Source organism: Schistocerca americana, chromosome 1 (assembly GCF_021461395.2).
Source record: "Schistocerca americana isolate TAMUIC-IGC-003095 chromosome 1, iqSchAmer2.1, whole genome shotgun sequence".
NCBI lineage: Eukaryota > Metazoa > Arthropoda > Insecta > Orthoptera > Acrididae > Schistocerca > Schistocerca americana.
The window spans coordinates 1,014,058,578-1,014,077,975 of record NC_060119.1 but is presented as its reverse complement, the minus strand read 5'-3'; the positions used below and the strand labels follow the sequence as shown (position 1 = coordinate 1,014,077,975).

Genomic DNA, 19,398 nt, shown 5'->3' with positions numbered 1-19,398 from the left:
CGCTCCGTATACTCTTGACACTCTTGATCTCGGAATATTGAATTACCTAATGATTTTCGAAATGGAATTACCCATGCGTCTAGCTCTAACTACGATTCTGCATTCAAAGTTTGTTAATTCCTGTCGTGCGGTCATAAGCACGTCGGAATCCTTTTCACGTGAATCATCTGAGTACAAATGACAGCTCCGCCAATCCACTTCCTTCTTGTACTTTGAGTGCTTAGCTGTGTGGTAAGGTGCTTGCCTCCCCTGCACTGGGCTTGGCTACGATTCCCGGCTGGGTTGGAGATTTGTCTCCGCTCGAGGACTTGGTGTTGTGTTGTCCTCATCATCATTTCATCCTCATCATCGGTCTCAAGTCGCCCAATGTGGTGCCGACTAAAAGAAGACTTGCACCTAGGCCGCCGAACCCGAGTGGGACCTCCTGGTCAACAATGCCATACGATCATTTCGTTTCACTTGGTTTATTTGTCATTGTCGCTTTGAATAGTGATTTACCTATTGCTACTACTTACTTCACGTCGTCCAATTCATTTTTAACACGTTTGCTTTTCATTCCCACAACTACCCTCATATCAATTGCTACACTTATTGCAAATACTGTTATTACGATTTACAACTACAGGAGTGCGATATTTGCGCATGGGTCCCCTATTTACAATTAATGCTCAGCTGACTGACACCGGGAAAACTTGTAATAGCACAGATAAACCTACCGCCATCTACTTACAAGAAGACAGTTTCTATTAAAACTACATTTGCGACCACTATAAACAAGCCGCAGGATTCTATTTACCGTATCCCGTCCTTACTCACAGACAATTGTGTATAGCTTTCTCAATGGTAACTAAATGAAGTAATATTTTTGTATCCGTTTTACAAAATGAAAAACAAAAAGTAGACGAAGATTACATTCTTACGTCAAATATCGTTTACACCCAGTTACTGTAATGCTCTGTAAACAATTTTGTTCAAAATTATGTACATAGAAATGTATATACTATGATGTATCATAAATTTATGATCATTATTTCACGTAGTTCGGCTCATTTTTAAAGGTGTTTTCATTCCCACAACTAGCATCATCCCAACGACAACATTTACTCCAAATACTGTAGTTATTTACCACTACAAAAGTGCGAAAATTTCGCACGGGTTTCCCGGTACTGCTGTAATGAGAAACTTAAATTATCAATGAAGAAATAGAGCGAAAAGGTACACAACAAGAGACGTGACGTGTAACTTACCATTAGTCGCACCTGCCACTGGTGTAGACGAACTCGCTGTGATGAAGGCTGGGATGGGCTGTTCTGTTGCCGTTGTGTTAGAGACGCCGGCAGTGGCAGTTGTCAGTGTATCGTTTGCTGCTGATATGATTGTCACAGTCGTCGGCGTGATGGCTGTGGGCGTAATGGGTGTCACCATGGTGGCCGTCGGTGTAATGAGTGATGGTGTTGTGACTCTCATCATGGTGTCCATCACCATGGCAGCTGCAGCCGCAGTGTTCGTCACCATGGTGTCTGCCACTGCGGTAACCGCCAGTGTAGGAACCGATGCTGTCGTACCTATTTCTGTGGACCGTGTTTCGACGAAGATCGTCTGCGTGACGGCCACAGGTGTGGTATCAGTCACCGTGGTGCCTGTGGCTGTGGTATCCACTGTTACGACATCAGCCACCCTTGTACTTGTCGTCACAGTACCTGTCATCGAGGTATCCATTCTCCTGGTACCCGTCGTCGTGGTACCTGCAATTGTGGTACCCATCGTCATGGTATCTGCAGTTGTGGTATCCTTTGTCATGGTACCAGTGCCGGTGGTAGCTGGAATTGTGGTATTCGTACTCGTGATATCCGTCTTCGTGGTATCTGTCGCCGGGATACCCGTTGTCGTGATACTCCTTGTCACGGTAGCAGCAGTCGTAGTACCTGATCTCGTGCTGTCCGTCACCGTGGCATGCATTGTTGTAGTGCCCGTCATCTTGGTAACCGTCGTCGTAGTACCCGTCGTTGTGGTACCCACTGCTGTGGCAGGCGTTACTGCGGGGACTCCCTCTGTGGAGACCACCAGTGTGGACTGCGTTGGCGCAGTGGCTGTCACCGTCGCGCTACTCGGTATCGCTTCTGTCGGCATGGTAGGGGTGGCCGTGGTGCCAGACAAAGTAGCGTGCGTCGGCGTGCTGGTTGTCAGTATGTCGTCAGGTTGCATTGCTTCTCTTAGTGTATTGAGTATCGTTAAGGTATCATTCGACTGGGTTACCGTTAGTGTCGATGTTGTTGCTGTTGCATCTTTCTCCTTTTTATGCTTCAGTGATTGGAATGCTTTCCTGATGGCTGCGAGGATGCCTCCATCCACAGTTGTGATCACCAACACTGTAAGAAGAGCGGGTCAGTTTAGTCATTTACAGCAGCCAGAAAATCAAACATCGTCACTAAATATGAAACTTCCTGGCAGATTAAAACTGTGTGCCCGACCGAGACTCGAACTCGGGACCTTTGCCTTTCGCGGGCAAGTGCTCTAGCATCTGAGCTACCGAAGCACGACACACGCCGGTACTCATAGCTTTACTTCTGCCAGTATCTCGTCTCCTACCTTCCAAACTTTACAGAAGCTCTCCTGCGAACCTTGCTGAACTAGCACTCCTGAAAGAAATGATATAGCGGAGACATGGCTTAGCCACAGCCTGGGGGATGTTTCCAGAATGAGATTTTCACTCTGCAGCGGAGTGTGCGCTGATATGAAACTTCCTGGCAGATTAAAACCGAGCGTGAGGCGAGCTTCGGTAGCTCAGATGGCAGAGCACTTGCCTGCGAAAGGCTAAGGTCCTGAGTTCGAGTCTCGGTCGGGCACACAGTTTTAATCTGCCAGGAAGTTTCATATCAGCGCACACTCCGCTGCAGAGTGAAAATCTCATTCTAGAATGGTCACTAAATATTTTGGATACCTTATGCATTACTGCATTTTCCGACATAGAAGGAGTATTATAATCAATTCAACAAATGCGTCATTTAACTTAGGATTTAGGGAAGCACCAATAGTACACAGTACATATTTTCTTTTAAATATGTATATGTATTACTTATTCTAGTTTTACAATATGTTCTCTGTCTTTATGAATCTCCTCATTACAGATCTACGAAACAGGAAATATATCTAATCTACTCTAATCAAGCATCCAAAAGTTATTGAAAATTACTATACCTTGCCGTTACATTCCTATAATTGTTGGTAATTCACGATTTATTTGCAGTTTCGGAAGATATTTCCAGTTCTGCCTGATATGTAGGCAAAGTCGACCCAAACAAAGACTTCCTTTTCTCTAGCTTTTTTTAAGATATTTTCAGTTCTGTTATTTCATTGTCGCTGTTGGTATAGTGCCAGTAGGTATGTTATCGCTCGCCTAGTTAGTGATGCCAGGCCACGTACCATCCGTGAGCATGAAGGCATCACTATATTGTCCATGGTCGTTGTGCATTTTGTTGCGGATGGTGTCGCCATTGTATTAGCCGTTTGGGCGGTAGAAGCTGAGGTGCCTGTAGAGCAGCCTAATGGCGGCTGATCGTTCGGTGTACATTGCGACTTTCAGTGACAACGGAAATATTTGCTTTGGCTCTCGTTGAGAACGAAATTGTTAAGTGTAATTTTATATATTAGGTAATAAAGTGGTCTCAAATTTGTCTAGTATTCCATTCACTTTGTAAGTAGGCTCTTTAGGTTTTTATGTTGGTAACGTCACGTAGCGCTCTGTATGAAAATCACTGACTGTGCGTGCTGTGCTGTGTGTAGTCGGTGGCTGGTTGGACTCATTGTTGGAATATTCGATATTGTAGTGTTGGGCAGTTGGACGCGAACAGCACGTAGCAGTTGGAGGTGAGCCGCCAGCAGTGGTGGATGTGGAGAGAGAAATGCTCGAGTTTTGAGAGGTTTCTATTAGTGGACGATCTGGAAGTGTGCCCGCCAGAAAAAAGAAATTTGCAAAGATGGAGGTCATGAATTAATATATATATATATATATATATATATATATATATATATATAACATCTTTTCTTTATATTATATATATATATATAATTATGTGGACATGTGTCCGGAAACGCTTAATTTCCATGTTAGGTCCCATTTTAGTTTCGTCAGTGTGTACTGTACTTCCTCGATTCACCGCCAGTTGGCCCAATTTAAGGAAGGCAATGTTGACTTCGGTGCTTGAGTTGACATACGACTCATTGCTCTACAGTACTAGCATCGAGCACATCAGTACGTAGCATCAACAGGGTAGTGTTCATCACGAACGTGGTTTTGCAGTCAGTGCAATGTCTACAAATGCGGAGTTGGCAGGTGCCCATTTGATGTATGGATTAGCACGGGGCAATAGCCGTGGCGCGGTACGTTTGTATCGAGACAGATTTCCAGAACGAAGGTGTCCCGACAGGAAGACGTTCGATGCAATTGATCGGCGTCTTAGGGAGCACGGAACATTCCAGCCTATGACTCGCGACTGGGGAAGACCTAGAACGACGAGGACACCTGCAATGGACGAGGCAATTCTTCGTGCAGTTGACGATGACCATAATGTCAGCGTCAGAGAAGTTGCTGCTGTACAAGGTAACGTTGACCACGTCACTGTATGGAGAGTGCTACGGGAGAACCAGTTGTTTCCGTACCATGTTCAGCGTGTGCAGGCACTATCAGCAGCTGATTGGCCTCCATGGGTACACTTCTGCGAATGGTTCATCCAACAATGACTCAATCCTCATTTCAATGCAAATGTTCTCTTTACGGATGAGGCTTCATTCCAACGTGATCAAATTGTTAATTTTCACAATCAACATGTGTGGGCTGACGAGAATCCGCACGCAATTGTGCAATCACGTCATCAACACAGATTTTCTCTGAACGTTTGGGCAGGCATTCTTGGTGATGTCTTGATTGGGCCCCATGTTCTTCCACCTACGCTCAATGGAGCACGTTAGCATGATTTCATACGGGATACTCTACCTGTGCTGCTAGAACATGTGCCTTTACAACATGTGGTTCACGCACGATGGAGCTCCTGCACATTTCAGTCGAAGTGTTCGTACGCTTCTCAACAACAGATTCGGTGACAGATGGATTGGTAGAGGCGGACCATTTCCATGCCCTCCACGCTCTCTTGACCTCAACCGTCTTGACTTTCATTTATGGGGGCATTTGAAAGCTCTTGTCTGCGCAACCCCGGTACCAAATGTAGAAACTCTTCGTGCTCGTATTGTGGACGGCTATGATAGAATACGCCATTCTCCAGGGCTGCATCAGCGCATCAGGGATTCCATGCGACGGAGGGTGGATGCATGTATCCTCGCTAACGGAGGACATTTTGAACATTTCCTCTAACAAAGTGTTTGAAGTCACGCTGGTACGTTCTGTTGCTATGTGTTTCCATTCCATGATTAATGTGATTTGAAGAAAAGTAATAAAATGAGCTCTAACATGGAAAGTAAGCGTTGCCGGACACATGTCCACATAACATATTTTCTTTCTTTGTGTGTGACGAATGTTTCCTGAAACCTGAAAGTTTGGCCGTACCTTTTTGTAACACCCTGTAATATATATATATATATATATATATATATATACAGGGTGAGTCACCTAACGTTACCGCTGGGCTGGATATATTTCGTAAACCACATCAAATACTGACGAACCGATTCCACAGACCGAACGTGAGGAGAGGGGCTAGTGTAATTGTTTAATACAAACCATACAAAAATGCACGGAAGTATGTTTTTTAACACAAACCTACGTTTTTTTAAATGGAACCACGTTAGTTTTGTTAGCACATCTGAACATACAAACAAATACGTAATCAGTGCCGTTTGTTGCATTGTAAAATGTTAATTACATCCGGAGATATTGTAACCTAAAGTTGACTCTTGAAACCTCCGACGTTCAGTTGCGTGGAGGACGTGGAGGACGCATAAATTGGCCAGCCCGTTCTCCTCATCTTACACCTCTGGACTTCTTTCTGTGGGGTACGTTAAAGGAGAATGTGTACCGCGATGTGCCTACGACCTCAGAGGATATGAAACAACGTATTGTGGCAGCCTGCGGCGACATTACACCAGATGTACTGCGGCGTGTACGACATTCATTACGCCAGAGACTGCAATTGTGTGCAGCAAATGATGGACACCACATTGAACATCTATTGGCCTGACATGTCGGGACACTCTCTATTCCACTCCGTAATTGAAAACGGAAACCACGTGTGTACGTGTACCTCACCCCCCATGGTAATGTACATGTGCGTCAGTGAAAAAGACCAATAAAAAGGTGTTAGCATGTGGACGTAATGTGCTGTTCCAGTCTCTTCTGTACCTAAGGTCCATCACCGTTCCCTTTGGATCCCTACGTAATTCGGTGCTCTCCGATACACACGATCGAACAGCGGAGGAGTGGTACTCAAGCGTCAACTTTAGGTTACAATATCTCCGGATGTAATTAATATTTTACAATGCAACAAACGGCACTGATTACGTATTTGTTTATATGTTCAGATGTGCTAACAAAACTAAGGGGGTTCCATTTAAAAAAACATAGGTTTGTGTTAAAAAACATACTTCCGTGCATTTTTTTATGGTTTGTGTTAACCAATTACACTAGCCCCTCTCCTCACGTTTGGTCTGTGGAATCGATTCGTCAGTATTTGACGTGGTTTACGAAATATATCCAGCGGTAATGTTAGGTGACTCACCCTGTATATATATGATGACTTTTGAACATTATTAAGGTAAATGCATTGTTTGTTCTCTATCAAAATCTTCATTTGCTAACTATGCCTATCAGTAGTTAGTGCCTTCAGTAGTCAGAATCTTTTATTTAGCTGGCAGTATTGGCGCTCGTTGTATTGCAGTAGTTCGAGTAACGAAGATTTTTGTGAGGTAAGTGATTCATGAAAGGTATAGGTTATTGTTAGTCAGGGCCATTCTTTTGTAGGGATTATTGAAAGTCAGATTGCGTTGCGCTAAAAATATTGTGTGTCAGTTTAGTGATGATAAGAATAAATAAAGAGAGAAATGTCTGTGTACGTTCAGTTTTGCTCAGCTGTTTGAAAATCAAATAACGTAAAAGTTTACCAGCACAGTGATTCATAATTTTTCTAAGGGGCCGTTTCATATGTCGACCCTTCGCCGAAGATACCTCACTGGAATCTTCTGATTTTTTCTTGTGGTTTGAGTAATTTATGTAGTTATTGTTTATCGCTAGCGCATAATTGTAGAGAGAATTTCCTTTGTAGTTGTAGTTTTTCATTGTTGTACTGTAAAACAGTTGTGACATAGATGTAGATTTGCTCCAAGTATTTCGCAGCCGCGACTCCAATTAAGTAGATGTTATTTTCAGTGCTATGTTAATGTTTATTTTTTATTTTTTTTATTTTACTCTTCAAATTTTCCTTTTCTGTGTTATCGCGTGAAATATTGTGACAATTGTGTAGGGATTATTGAAAGTCATATTGCGTTGCGCTAAAAATATTGTGTGTCAGTTTAGTGATGATCAGAATAATAAAGAGAGAAATGTCTGAGTACGTTCAGGTTTGCTCAGCTGTTTGAAAATCAAATAACGTAAGAGGTTTTCCAGTACTGTCATTTTAATTTTTTCTAAGGGTATGTTTCAACTTAAACATTTGTCAACAGAGACTGTAAAACACGAAGAATACTCAACATTTGCAGGAGCGACTGCTTGCAGCACTTGGGCCAAGCTGCGCCACATTCGTGGTACCGCCATACAGTACCCCTATTTTATCGCTGCTGGGAACACTGATATTCCTCGATTTTCCTTTAACTTAACATGGTACCAGACAAAGATGAAGCTAGTCTATTGACTGGCCCGACAAAATTCCATTTAAAGCAAACTTAAATTTGTAATAAAAACCAATTTACACTCATGAGCCAATGTACACGTTATGACAAAAAAAGACACACCGCGAAGGAATTATTCGAACGGGATGGAAATTGGTATTTGTGATGTATATGTACAGACAAACAACTGGGTACTGCTTCAGAAGAATTTGGCATTTATTCAAGAGAAAGAACTTAACAATTTGAGCAAGTGTATAATGCGTTGGTCCCCCTCTGGCCCTTAAGCAAGCAGTTAATTGGCTTGGGATTGGTGATAGAGTTGTTGGATGTCCTCTTGGGGAATATCGTGCCAAATTCTGTCCAACTCGTGCATTAGATCGTCAAAATCCCGAGCTAATTGAACGGCGCTGCACATAATTTTCCAGACGATCACAATTGCAGGGACCTTGCTAGCCAAAATAGGGTTTCACGAGCACAAAGAAAAGCAATAGAAACTTTCAGCGTATGTGGGCTTACATTGTCTTGTTGAAACGCAAGTCCAGGATAGCTTGCCATGAATGGCAATAAAACGCGGTATAGAACATCGTCGGGGCACTGCTCTGTTGTAAGTGTCCAGTGGATGACAACCAAAGCGGACCTGCTGTGAAATGAAATGGCGCCCCAGACCACCACTCCTGGTTGTCGCGCCATATGGCGGGTGACAGTCAGGTCGATACCGCACAGCTGTCTTAGCATCTCCAGACATATCTTCGACCTGGAAACACATTGACTGAGGAATATTGTCTGCAGTAACGAGTCTCGCTTCGAACTGAGCGATGATCAGAGAAGAGACGCCTCGGGCAGCGAGGAGATACCAATCTGACTGTCGCCCCCTTTACGGCCCAACAGCTAGGTTTGATGGTCCGCTATGCCATTTCATTTCATAGCAGGTCCGCTTTGGTTGTCATCCGAGGCACCTTGACAGCACAGTGGTATGTCGGCGATATTCACGCACCGTTTTGTTGCCTTTCATGGCAAGCCATCCTGGACTTAGCATTCGGCAAGATAGAGCCCGCTTGAACACGGTGAGTTTCTGTTGCTTGTATTCTCTCTTGCCAAACACTACCTTGGCCAGTACGGTGGCCAAATGTCAGCCCAATTGAGAACGTTTTGAGCATTATGGGCAGGGCCTTCCTACCAACTTGGAATTTAGATGATGTAAGGCGCAAATTGAACATAATTTGGCACGACATCCCTGAGAATGACATCCAAACTTTCTATCAATCAATGCCAAGCCGAACATCTGCTTGCGTAAGGACCAAAGGTGCACCAACGTGTTATTGACTTGCTCGATTTTTCGAAGCTCTTTCCCTTGAATAAATCATGTATTTTTTCTGAAATTTTAATAATTTGTTTGTCTGTACATGTGTATCACATCTACCGATTTCCGTCCGATTGCTTCATGGTGCATCATATCATTTGTTTTTTCCTTTGTCTTAGAGCGTATTGTGGCCACTATCCATCGTGAGATTAACTAACGTTTGGTAACTCAGGTGCGGCGATGATAGCATATAAGCGAAGCAGAGGAGAAAGGGGGTGTCATTCCAGCGACGATACGAACCGCAGACGGGGAATTCCACTAACATAAGCGACTTTATTATAGGGGATATTGTTATGGTCTGGCACCTGGGAATGAGTACCTCGGAAATGGCTTTTCGTGCTACTGTTGTGAGTGTCAATGGAAAGTGGTTGAAGGACTATGAAACCACGAGTAGACGGCAAGGTGTTGGACGTCCACCCATCATCACAGGATATGAAGGTCGCAAGCTTGACCGTTCTGATTATAAGGACAGGCGTTGAACTGTCGTGGATCCAGTTACAGAGGTCAGTATTGGTGCAGGCACAAGTGTTTCGCATCACACCGTTCGGCGCACATTGTTGGACACTGTGGTTACGAACGAAATCGTCAATTACTATTGCAGTGGACTGGACCGTGGGTCAATCGAAACGTGTCGCTTGGTCGGATAAATCGAGTTTCTTCCTACACCAGGTGTTTAGATACGCCAGGGTTCAGGCGAGGGCTGCTCGATACATGCTCCACGCTACAGTTACAAGCCGGTTGGAGCAATGTAATGCTTAGGGGAATATTCACGTGGGCTTCCACGGGACCTACGTTAATGACCGGCAGTGATGGCATCATCGAGCAGGATAACTATTCCTGTCATAAGACCAGAATCGTGCTACATTGGTTTGAGGAGCATGGTAATGAACTCACGTTGACGTCTTGGCCATCAAAATTGTCTGATGTGAGCGTGATGGAACAGACATGGGATGTCCTCGGCCACATGTTCCTAATTTACGGGAATTGTGTGCCCTGAGTGCAGACGTCTGGTGACACATACCTCTGAAAACATACCACCTAGTAGTGGTATCCATGCCACTGTGACGGTACAAACCACCGTTACTAGATGAATATTTCTAGCATGCGAGGATTGCTTTGTGGAGAGCGAGCGCGCTACATGGCGCGCAATTTGCGGAAGCGCGTGGCGCGCCCGCGCGAGATTTGCAACGGTTGATGGGATGGTCTCCGCCGCCGGGAGGCCACGTGGCCCGCAGCTTGGGACATTGTTTGGTTTTTCGCGCATTACGCGAAAACTATGTAACTTACGGTGAAGAGCGATGCGGCAGTGGATTGTGGGCAGCAATATGCACCTTCTGAAAGATCGGTCCTTATTTCAAGTCACGCAAAATTTATAGTAACCTCAAAATCGGTTAATATCACGACTACTGAAAGGTTAATGAAAATAGTAAATAACAACTTACAGGGATGAGCGAACACTCATTAAAAACGTTTCGTCATAGCGGATCGAGTCATATGTTAAGATTCATAAATAATTAAGCCCATAAAGAGCAATCAACAAAGTCTGAGGGAAAATTGTTCATAAAATTCAATAGAAAATTCGTGACGTAAAGAATGGCACTATATAATATTTTGGGTGGCATCACACGTATTTTAAACTAGTTAAGTTACACTATACACTTAACTTGCAATAGTTTTCATTGTTTGCAAATTATTATTAACATTTATCGTCCATAATTAATTAATTATTATAGATATGAAGATCTAGAGCAGCGCAATGTGTAGAACGCTATACATTACGTCTAAAAACGGTGCTCTATGCAGTTCCATTTTAAAACTTTGCAGCACAGATGTAAACAAACAAATTTGCGCTAAGTGGCGAAATTTTGCAAAAACTAAAACTTGATTTACGGGCGATAGAATAATCCTAGAAATTAATGTAATATAGTAAGTAAGATGTACTTTTTAGCGTGGTTCCGATGGTGTACTTGTTTCTGTCGAGGGATGTATGTATCAAAATTTGTAACCTTAACTGGTGAGAATGGTACTTAAATAACCAGGGTGGCTGACGTCCGAGCCTATATAAGCGAGCGGCCATCTTGAACAACGGTCATTCGTTGGTCAGTCGTTTGGGAGGGTGGGTGGCGAGCAACCCCACTTGAGGGTGGCCCATGTGCTTCTTTGAGAATTCTTTTTCGTGCCGATATATTTCGACAAAGAGTATTGTTTAATAGTGCAATTGTGCAAGCATATATTTGGTGAACTGGAAGTGCTACGATTATTTGTGTGAGTACGATTTACGAGGTATACATCGTCGTAAGTGAACATGTGGCGAACTGCGATTTCGCGCCAAAACTGTTAGAACAAATAGGGCAGTGGGACGTGTGGTTCTGTTCGAATTGATTAAGTAATTTTCGTTTATAGCAGCCTACATTACTGCTATTGGGGGCTCGGAGTCAAATTATTATTAAAGTAAAACTGTAAACCGTCTCACCAGTGCTAATTTCATTGTGTGAAAGAAAAGGACTACGCCAATAAATAGTGATTGAACTGTGTCGTAAAAATCTGATTTTGCTATAATAATCGCCTAATTTTTGTTCCCTAGCATAAACTGTACTCATGTCTGAGTGAATAATTAATTCAAAAACTATAACTAATGCGCGGGTGTGGATGATTATTATAGTAGATAGATGGAATATTTTGCCGGCCGAGGTGGCCGAGCGGTTCTAGGCGCTACAGTCTGGAACCGCGGTACCACTACGGTCGCAGGTTCGAATCCTGCCTCGGGCATGGGTTTGTGTGATGTCCTTAGGTTAGGTAGGTTTAATTAGTTCTACGTTGTAGGGGACTGATGACCTCGGAAGTTAAGTCCCATAGTGCTGAGAGCCATTTGAACCATTTGAAATATTTTGAGGTTGTCGGTTACTCTGAATTCAAATGCCGAACTGAACAGTCTACCTTTATCTGCCGAATTATTAAGTGCATTGTTAGCTGTACATTTTACTACGACAGAGAGTTATTGTACTACATAGGAAGAGTTAAAGAAATGTTTGACAGATTGAATATTTATAAAAAAAAAAAAGGTTAGAAGACTATTAATGAACATCTCTGTATAGTGTATTTCACGTAAATATACATGAACAGTCAAATAATCTGCAGCAATTAAAGCAAATTTAGCCAAAGATAGGAAATGAATAATCCGAGATATACATTATTACTTACGCACCAGTTGAGAAACCCTGCATTGTTCGGATATTTATTTATCGCTGTGCAGGAGCTGTTTTTGACTTATAAAGCTTCTTTGCAGACAACATTTGAAGTAGTATGATTGCAGAAATGAACGAAGAGCTTGTTTCCATCACTAAGACAGGGAGGTCTATGTTGAGCTGGCCGTGCGTGAGAAAAACAACTGACACTTAAGGTCCACGCCCGTAACAGGCAGCGTTTGAGCTTGTGCTTCGTTTATGGTCAAGGCATAACATGCGCTCACCAAGAATTGTTCACAAAACGCAATTGGTAAATCTGTATACTCTAGCCATGTGAATTCATTGTTATTATGTATTCGTAAGATATTATTGCGGCGCTTAATTCTGTCACTGGGGCAGACTGCCGAAAATACACCTATTAATGAGTTAAAAAAATAACAGCGGCGTGTTCAGTGTGCTACAAGACTCACAGCGCCTTCTACTTGGTGCTTAAAATAGGATTCCTTATTACTGGAGTAGACATCCGAAGTACAAAGTTGAGCTGACGATTTTGGATAAAAGGTTAAACTGCGATATCTTTCTTTTTTGTGTTACGATAAAGCCTGTATGTTTCCCCAAGCTACCCTCTGGTTATCTCTGAAAACCCCATGAAAATTTCTCTGGTAGCTTTGGCGATTAGCATCTTTAAACCGACATTAAATCCCTCTCTCTTTTTTCCGTGATCAGATTTTGATGAAATGAAGCTTACATGTCGCTCCAAGTCACGCCAAAGTTACATGTTAAAACACCACGAAAATTCTAGTAGTAATTTTTCAGTTTAGCGCGGTCAAACAGATAAAGACAGACACGACGATTTTACGGTTTTATTGTTGTTGTTGTTGTTGTGGTCTTTAGTACTGAGACTGGTTTGATGCAGCTCTCCACTCTGCTCTATCCTGTGCAAGCTTCTTCATCTCCCAGTACCTACTGCAGCCTACATCCGTCTGAATCTGCTTAGTGTATTCATCTCTTGGTCTACCTTTACGATTTTTACCCTCCACGCTTCCCTCCAATACTAAATTGGTAATCCCTTGATGCCTCAGAACATGTCCTACCAACTGACCCCTTCTTCTAGTCACGTTGTGCCACAAACTTCTCTTCTCCCCAATTCCATTCAATACCTCCTCATTAGTTATGTAATCTACCCATCTAATCTTCAGCGTTCTTCTGTAGCACCGCATTTTTAAAGCTTCTATTCTCTTCTTGTCCAAACTATTTATCGTCCATGTTTCACTTCCATACATGGCTACACTCCAAACAAATACTTTCAGAAACGACTTCCTAACACTTCAATCAATACTCGATGTTAACAAATTTCTCTCCTTCAGAAACGCTTTCCTTGCCATTGCCAGTCTACATTTTATATCCACTCTACTTCGACAATCATCAGTTGTTTTGCTCCCCAAATAGCAAAACTCCTTTACTACTTTAAGTGTCTCATTTCCTAATCTAATTCCCTCAGCATCACCCGGCTTAATTCGACTACATTCGATTATCCTTGTTTTGCGTTTGTTGATGTTCATCTTATATCCTCCTTTCACGACAATGTGCATTCCGTTCAACTGCTCTTCCAAGTCCTTTTCGGTCTCTGACAGAATTACAATGTCATCGGCGAACCTCAAAGTTTTTATTTCCCCACCGTGGATTTTAATACCTACTCCGAATTTTTCTTTTGTTTCCTTTACTGCTTGCTCAATATACAGATTGAATAACATCGGGGACAGGCTACAACCCTGCCTCACAGCCTTCCCAACCACTGCTTCCCTTTCATGTCCCTCGACTCTTACAACTGCCATCTGGTTTCTGTACAAATAGTAAGTAGCTTTTCGCTCCCTGTATATTACCCCTGCCACCTTCAGAATTTGAGAGAGAGTATTCCAGTCAACATTGTCAAAACTTTCTATAAGTCTACAAATGCCAGAAACGTAGGTTTGTCTTTCCTTAATCTATCTTCTAAGATAAGTCGTAGGGTCAGTATTGTCTCACGTGTTCCAACATTTCTACGGAATCCGCCTCATCTTCCCCGAGGTCGGCTTCTCCCAGTTTTTCCATTCGTCTGTAAAGAATTCGCGTTAGTATTTTGTAGCCGTAACATGATAAACTGATAGTTCGGTAGTTTTCACATCTGTCAACACCTGCTTTCTTTTGGACTGGAATTATTATATTCTTCTTGAAGTCTGAGGGTATTTTACCTGTCTCAAACATCTTGCTCACCAGATGGTATAGTTTTGTCAGGACTGGCTCTAAAGCTGCATGCCCTCGGGAAAAATTACGGCTGTAGTTTCCCCTTGTTTTCAGCCGCTCGCAGTACCAGCACAGCAAGGCCGTTTTGGTTAGTCTTACAAGGCCAGATACGTCAATCATCCAGACTGTTTCCCCTGCAACTATTAAAGTCTCCCCTGCAACTATTAAAAAGGCTGCTGCCTCTCTTCAGGAACCACACGTTTGTCTGGCCCCTCAACAGATACCCCTCCGTCGTAGTTACCTACGGTACGGCTATCTGTATCGCTGAGGCATGCAAGCCTCCCCACCAACGGCGAGGTCCGTGGTTCGTGGGAGGGGGGTGGGGACGGTTTTATTATTAGTATAGATGATGTGTCGACAGAAGTGCCGACACAGTGTGGTTTGAGGAGACCGAAATACACGCGATAAGCTCACGCAGGATGGCGTGAGGTCTGAAACAGGATACGTAATGAATGCTATAAAGAAAAGTACGTAGCTTCTGGAATACTTAACTTTAATCCATCATTGTGGTACATCGTTCTTGATGAGACATGCTTCATACGATAACTATCAATTGCTAGGGCGCCTTGCTAGGTCGTAGCCATTGACTTAGCTGAAGGCTATTCTAACTATCTGCTCTGCAAATGAGCGAAGCTTCGTCAGTGTGCATAGCTAGCTACGTCGTCCGTACAACTGGGGCGAGTGCTAGTAAGTCTCTCGAGACCTGCCGTGTGGTGGCGCTCGGTTTGCTATCACTGACAGTGGCGACACGCGGGTCCGACATGTACTACTGGACCGTGGCCGATTTAAAGCTACCACCTAGCAAGTGTGGTGTCTGGCTGTGACACCACAATAGATTTATACAAAGAAGCAGACAATCTATAATCAAGAATATCTCCGAAGCAGCAAAATCAGAGAATTACCACGCTTGTATAGCTTCAAAAAACTCAATATGACAAAACTAAATTTTTTGCGAGAAGTTTTCCCCTCCCATCAACTTAAGTGTACGAGATAGGTCGCAGAAATAGGTGTTAAGAAAGGTTATGAAAAAAATATTTATGAACAGTGACCACTCCTAACGAATGTCATGTACACGACGACGAGTGTTTGTAGCAATTCCCATTGCATTCGAGCGCTTATGTCTGCTGCATTGCATTTGGAATTGATGTTAAACTAGAGCGTAGTACTACACAGCCTAAGAGAACTGTCGGCCGTATATATATATATATATATATATATATATATATATATATATATATATATATATATATATAGCAGTATCGACCACCGTATATATATATATATATATATATATATATATATATATATAAGGTGGTCGATACTGCTACCTCTGAAAGTTTCTTGATATGATCCCTTAAACCTGCCCAAGCAATTTTCTTAAGCAAAAGTATTATTTTAATTCTTCGTCTCTTTTTGTATACTACCAAAATAGGGGATCACGAATTCTGTCAGTTCAGAAATATTACCATTACTATTTTTGCTACTATCAGTAATTTGAATATGTTTTATAATTGTTAACTTTTAAAAGGTAAATATGAATATGACAAAAATACTATTGAAATTTCCTGGCAGATTAAAACTGTGTGCCGGACCGGGACTCGAACATGGAACTTGAGTTCCGGTGCGGCACATGGTTTTATTATGACAGGAAGTTTCATCTACATCTACATATACGTGACTACTCTGCTATTCACAAAAAAGTGCCTGGAAGAGGTTTCAATGAACTACCTTCCACTCTCGAAAAGCGCGCGGGAAAAACGAGCACTTAAATTTTTCTGTTCGAGCCCAGATTTCTCTTATTTTATGGTGATGATCATTTCTGCCTGTGTAGGTGGGTCCCAACAGAATGTTTTCGCAATCGGAGGAGAAAACCGGTGATTGAAATTTCGTGAGAAGATCACGTCGCCACGAAAAACGCCTTTGTTTTAATGATTGCCCCTCCAGTTCACGTATCATGTCTGTGGCACTATCTCCCCATTTCGCGATAATGCAAAACGAGCTGCCATTCTTTGTACTTTTCCGATGCCATCTGTCAGTCCCACCTGATGCGGATCCCACACCGCACAGCAGTACCCCAGAATAGGGCGTACAAGCGTGGTGTAAGCAGTCTCTTTAGTAGACCTGTTGCACCGTATAATTGTTCTGCCAATGAATCGCTGTCTTTGGTTTGCTCTACCCACAACATTATCTGTGTGATCGTTCCAATTTAGATTATTTGTAACTGTAATCCCCAAGTATATAGCTGCATTTGCAGCCTTCAGATTTGTGTGACTTATCGCGTAATCGAAATTTAGCGGATTTCTTTTAGTACTCATGTGAATAACTTCACACTTTTCTTTATTCAGCATCAGTTACCACTTTTCGCACCTTACAAGTATCTTATCTAAATCATTTTGCAATTCGTTTTGGTCATATGATGACTTTACTTGACGGTAAATGACGGCATCATCTGCAAACAATCTAATAGGGCTACTCAGATTGTCTCCTATGTCGTTAATATAGATCAGGAACAACAGAAGGCCTATAACACTTCCTTGGAGAACGCCGGTATTGCTTCTGTTTTACTTGATGACTTTTCTTTTATTACTACGAACTGTGACCTTTCTGCCAGGAAATCACGAATCCAGTCGCACGTCTGAGGCGATATAGCATAGGCACGCAGTCTGATTAGTAGACGCTTGTGAAGAACTGTGTCGAAAGCCTTCTGGAAATCTAAAAATATGGAATCAATTTGACATCCCCTGTCGCTAGCATTCATTACTTCCTGAGTATAAAGAACTAGAGTTATGTGTCGCAAGAACGATGTTTTCTGAATCCGTGCTGAATATGTGTCAATAAATCCTTTTCTTCGAAGCACTTCGTAATGTTTCAATACAGTATATGTTCCAAAACCCTGCTGCAAATGGACGTTGATGATATGGGCCTGTAATTCAACGAATTACTCGTATTTTCCTTATATGGTTATTGGCGTGACTTCAACAATTTTCCAGTCTTTAAGTACGGATCTTCCTGTGAGCGAGCGGTTGTATGTAATTGCTAAATATGGAGCTATGGTAACTTCCTGGCAGATTAAAACTGTGTGCCGGACCGAGACTCGAAGTCGGGATCTTCGCATTTGCCGGCATCCACCCTCACAGCTTTAATTCTGCCAGTACCTCGTCTCCTACCTCGGCACACAGTTTTAATCTGCCAGGAAGTTTCATATCAGAACACACTCCGCTGCAGAATGAAAATCTCATTCTGTTCTTACCGTTGTTTACAGAGACTTGACGACTATTTCATGTATGTGTGTCCAATGGAAGTGTAGCGCAGCATTTAGTAAAAGTTACTTGGTCTGCCATAGTACCGCGTATCTTACTTTTCGAAGTGCCCTCGTATCTTGAGCTACCCAGCGTTAATGACGTTGTAATACCGAGTAACAGGAAGGGACGCACATAAAAATGCAGAACGTATTTTTAGTAAGATTTTAGAAAATACACTCAGGTTTATGTACTTCTGCGACTTGAATTGTGTAGAGACTAATTAGACGGGAAAAGACATATCCTTCATTGGGATAGCAACAGTATTTGACATTACTAGTAAATTTTTCTGGGCTGAAGATCGCTCCACGGAGTAATATGATGAATGAACTTTTCGGCCACTGTTCAGGTGGCTTTCTTTAGTGTATGTGACAATGTATTACATATTCCGGTGAAGAACGTTTAGAATAAAGGTACATCATTTTACTGTATGACGCTGCCATCAGCTCACTAGAATTTCGCGGGAACTGACTCCGGTCGCGAAAGGCTATGTACAACGGGTAGTGAGATGAAAAGGAAGTAGATGGAAAATAAAAACTGGCCAGGTGCGAGTATGACTCGTGCACTAACGGTTCCACTGAAACTTAATTATGTACCCAGACAGTTCGTCCACTCCGGGAATCGAGGACTTCGACCATTTTTGCCTGTTATCGACATTGATACTGGCAAGATATCGGTCCCAGGCAATCCAAGCTTTTCGAGAATGCTTTAATTTCAATAATGTAAATGTGACATAATGTCATGCAGGACGCAGGCGAGTATTATTATAATATTCATTCAAGATGACTGGGTCGCAGTGGTAAAAGTCAAACATCAGGCAAAATGACTTTATTGCTCATATGAAGCGTTTCGGAATTTATCGTTCATAAGATCTTGAGGATCGATTGCTGGGCGTAGACTAGAGCGCGAATGTTTGTTCCATGTACAGCTTGAAGCACCATATCTACGTACAGTAATCGCTGCTGGATATCAGATGTTGGATAAATTTCGAAACGCGTCATATGAGCAATAAAGTCATTCCTTGCTGATGTTTGACTTCCAGCTTTGCGACCTAGTTAGCCGGAAAGCATAACTACTGTTTATTTTAATTTCAGGTTTGACGTCGGACAACAGATGATAAGAGATATACACTCAAGCGCCAAAGAAACTGGTATAAGCATATGTATTCAAATACAGAGATATGTAAACAAGCAGAATACGGCGCTGCTGTCGGCAACGCCTATATATGACAAGTGTCCGGCGAAGTTTTTGGAAATTTGTGGTAAATTCAAAAATGGTTCAAATGGCTCTGAGCACTATGGGACTTAACTTCTGAGGTCATCAGTCCCCTAGAACTTAGAACTACTTAAACGTAACTAACCTAAGGACATCACACACATCCATGCCCGAGGCAGGATTCGAACCTGCAACCGTAGCGGTCACACGGCTCGACACTGTA

General features: G+C 42.5%; 1 protein-coding gene across 1 annotated transcript; it reads left to right on the top strand.

Moving 5' to 3' along the window:
• The first annotated feature begins 1,300 nt into the window (after positions 1-1,300).
• LOC124595988 lies at positions 1,301-19,077 on the top strand. The gene is made up of 2 exons (XM_047134936.1): positions 1,301-2,186; positions 19,055-19,077. The coding sequence occupies exons 1-2, from the start codon at positions 1,301-1,303 to the stop codon at positions 19,075-19,077; spliced, it is 909 nt and encodes a 302-aa protein (XP_046990892.1).
• The last annotated feature ends 321 nt before the right edge of the window (positions 19,078-19,398 follow it).

Bases quoted from the DNA above. Each gene is read 5' to 3' on its own strand.
- LOC124595988 (XM_047134936.1), top strand. From the start codon at position 1,301: ATGGGCTGTTCTGTTGCCGTTGTGTTAGAGACGCCGGCAGTGGCAGTT. The intron at 2,187-19,054 runs GTATGTCGTCAG...TTTTAATTTCAG, and splicing joins CGTCGGCGTGCTGGTTGTCA to GTTTGACGTCGGACAACAGA.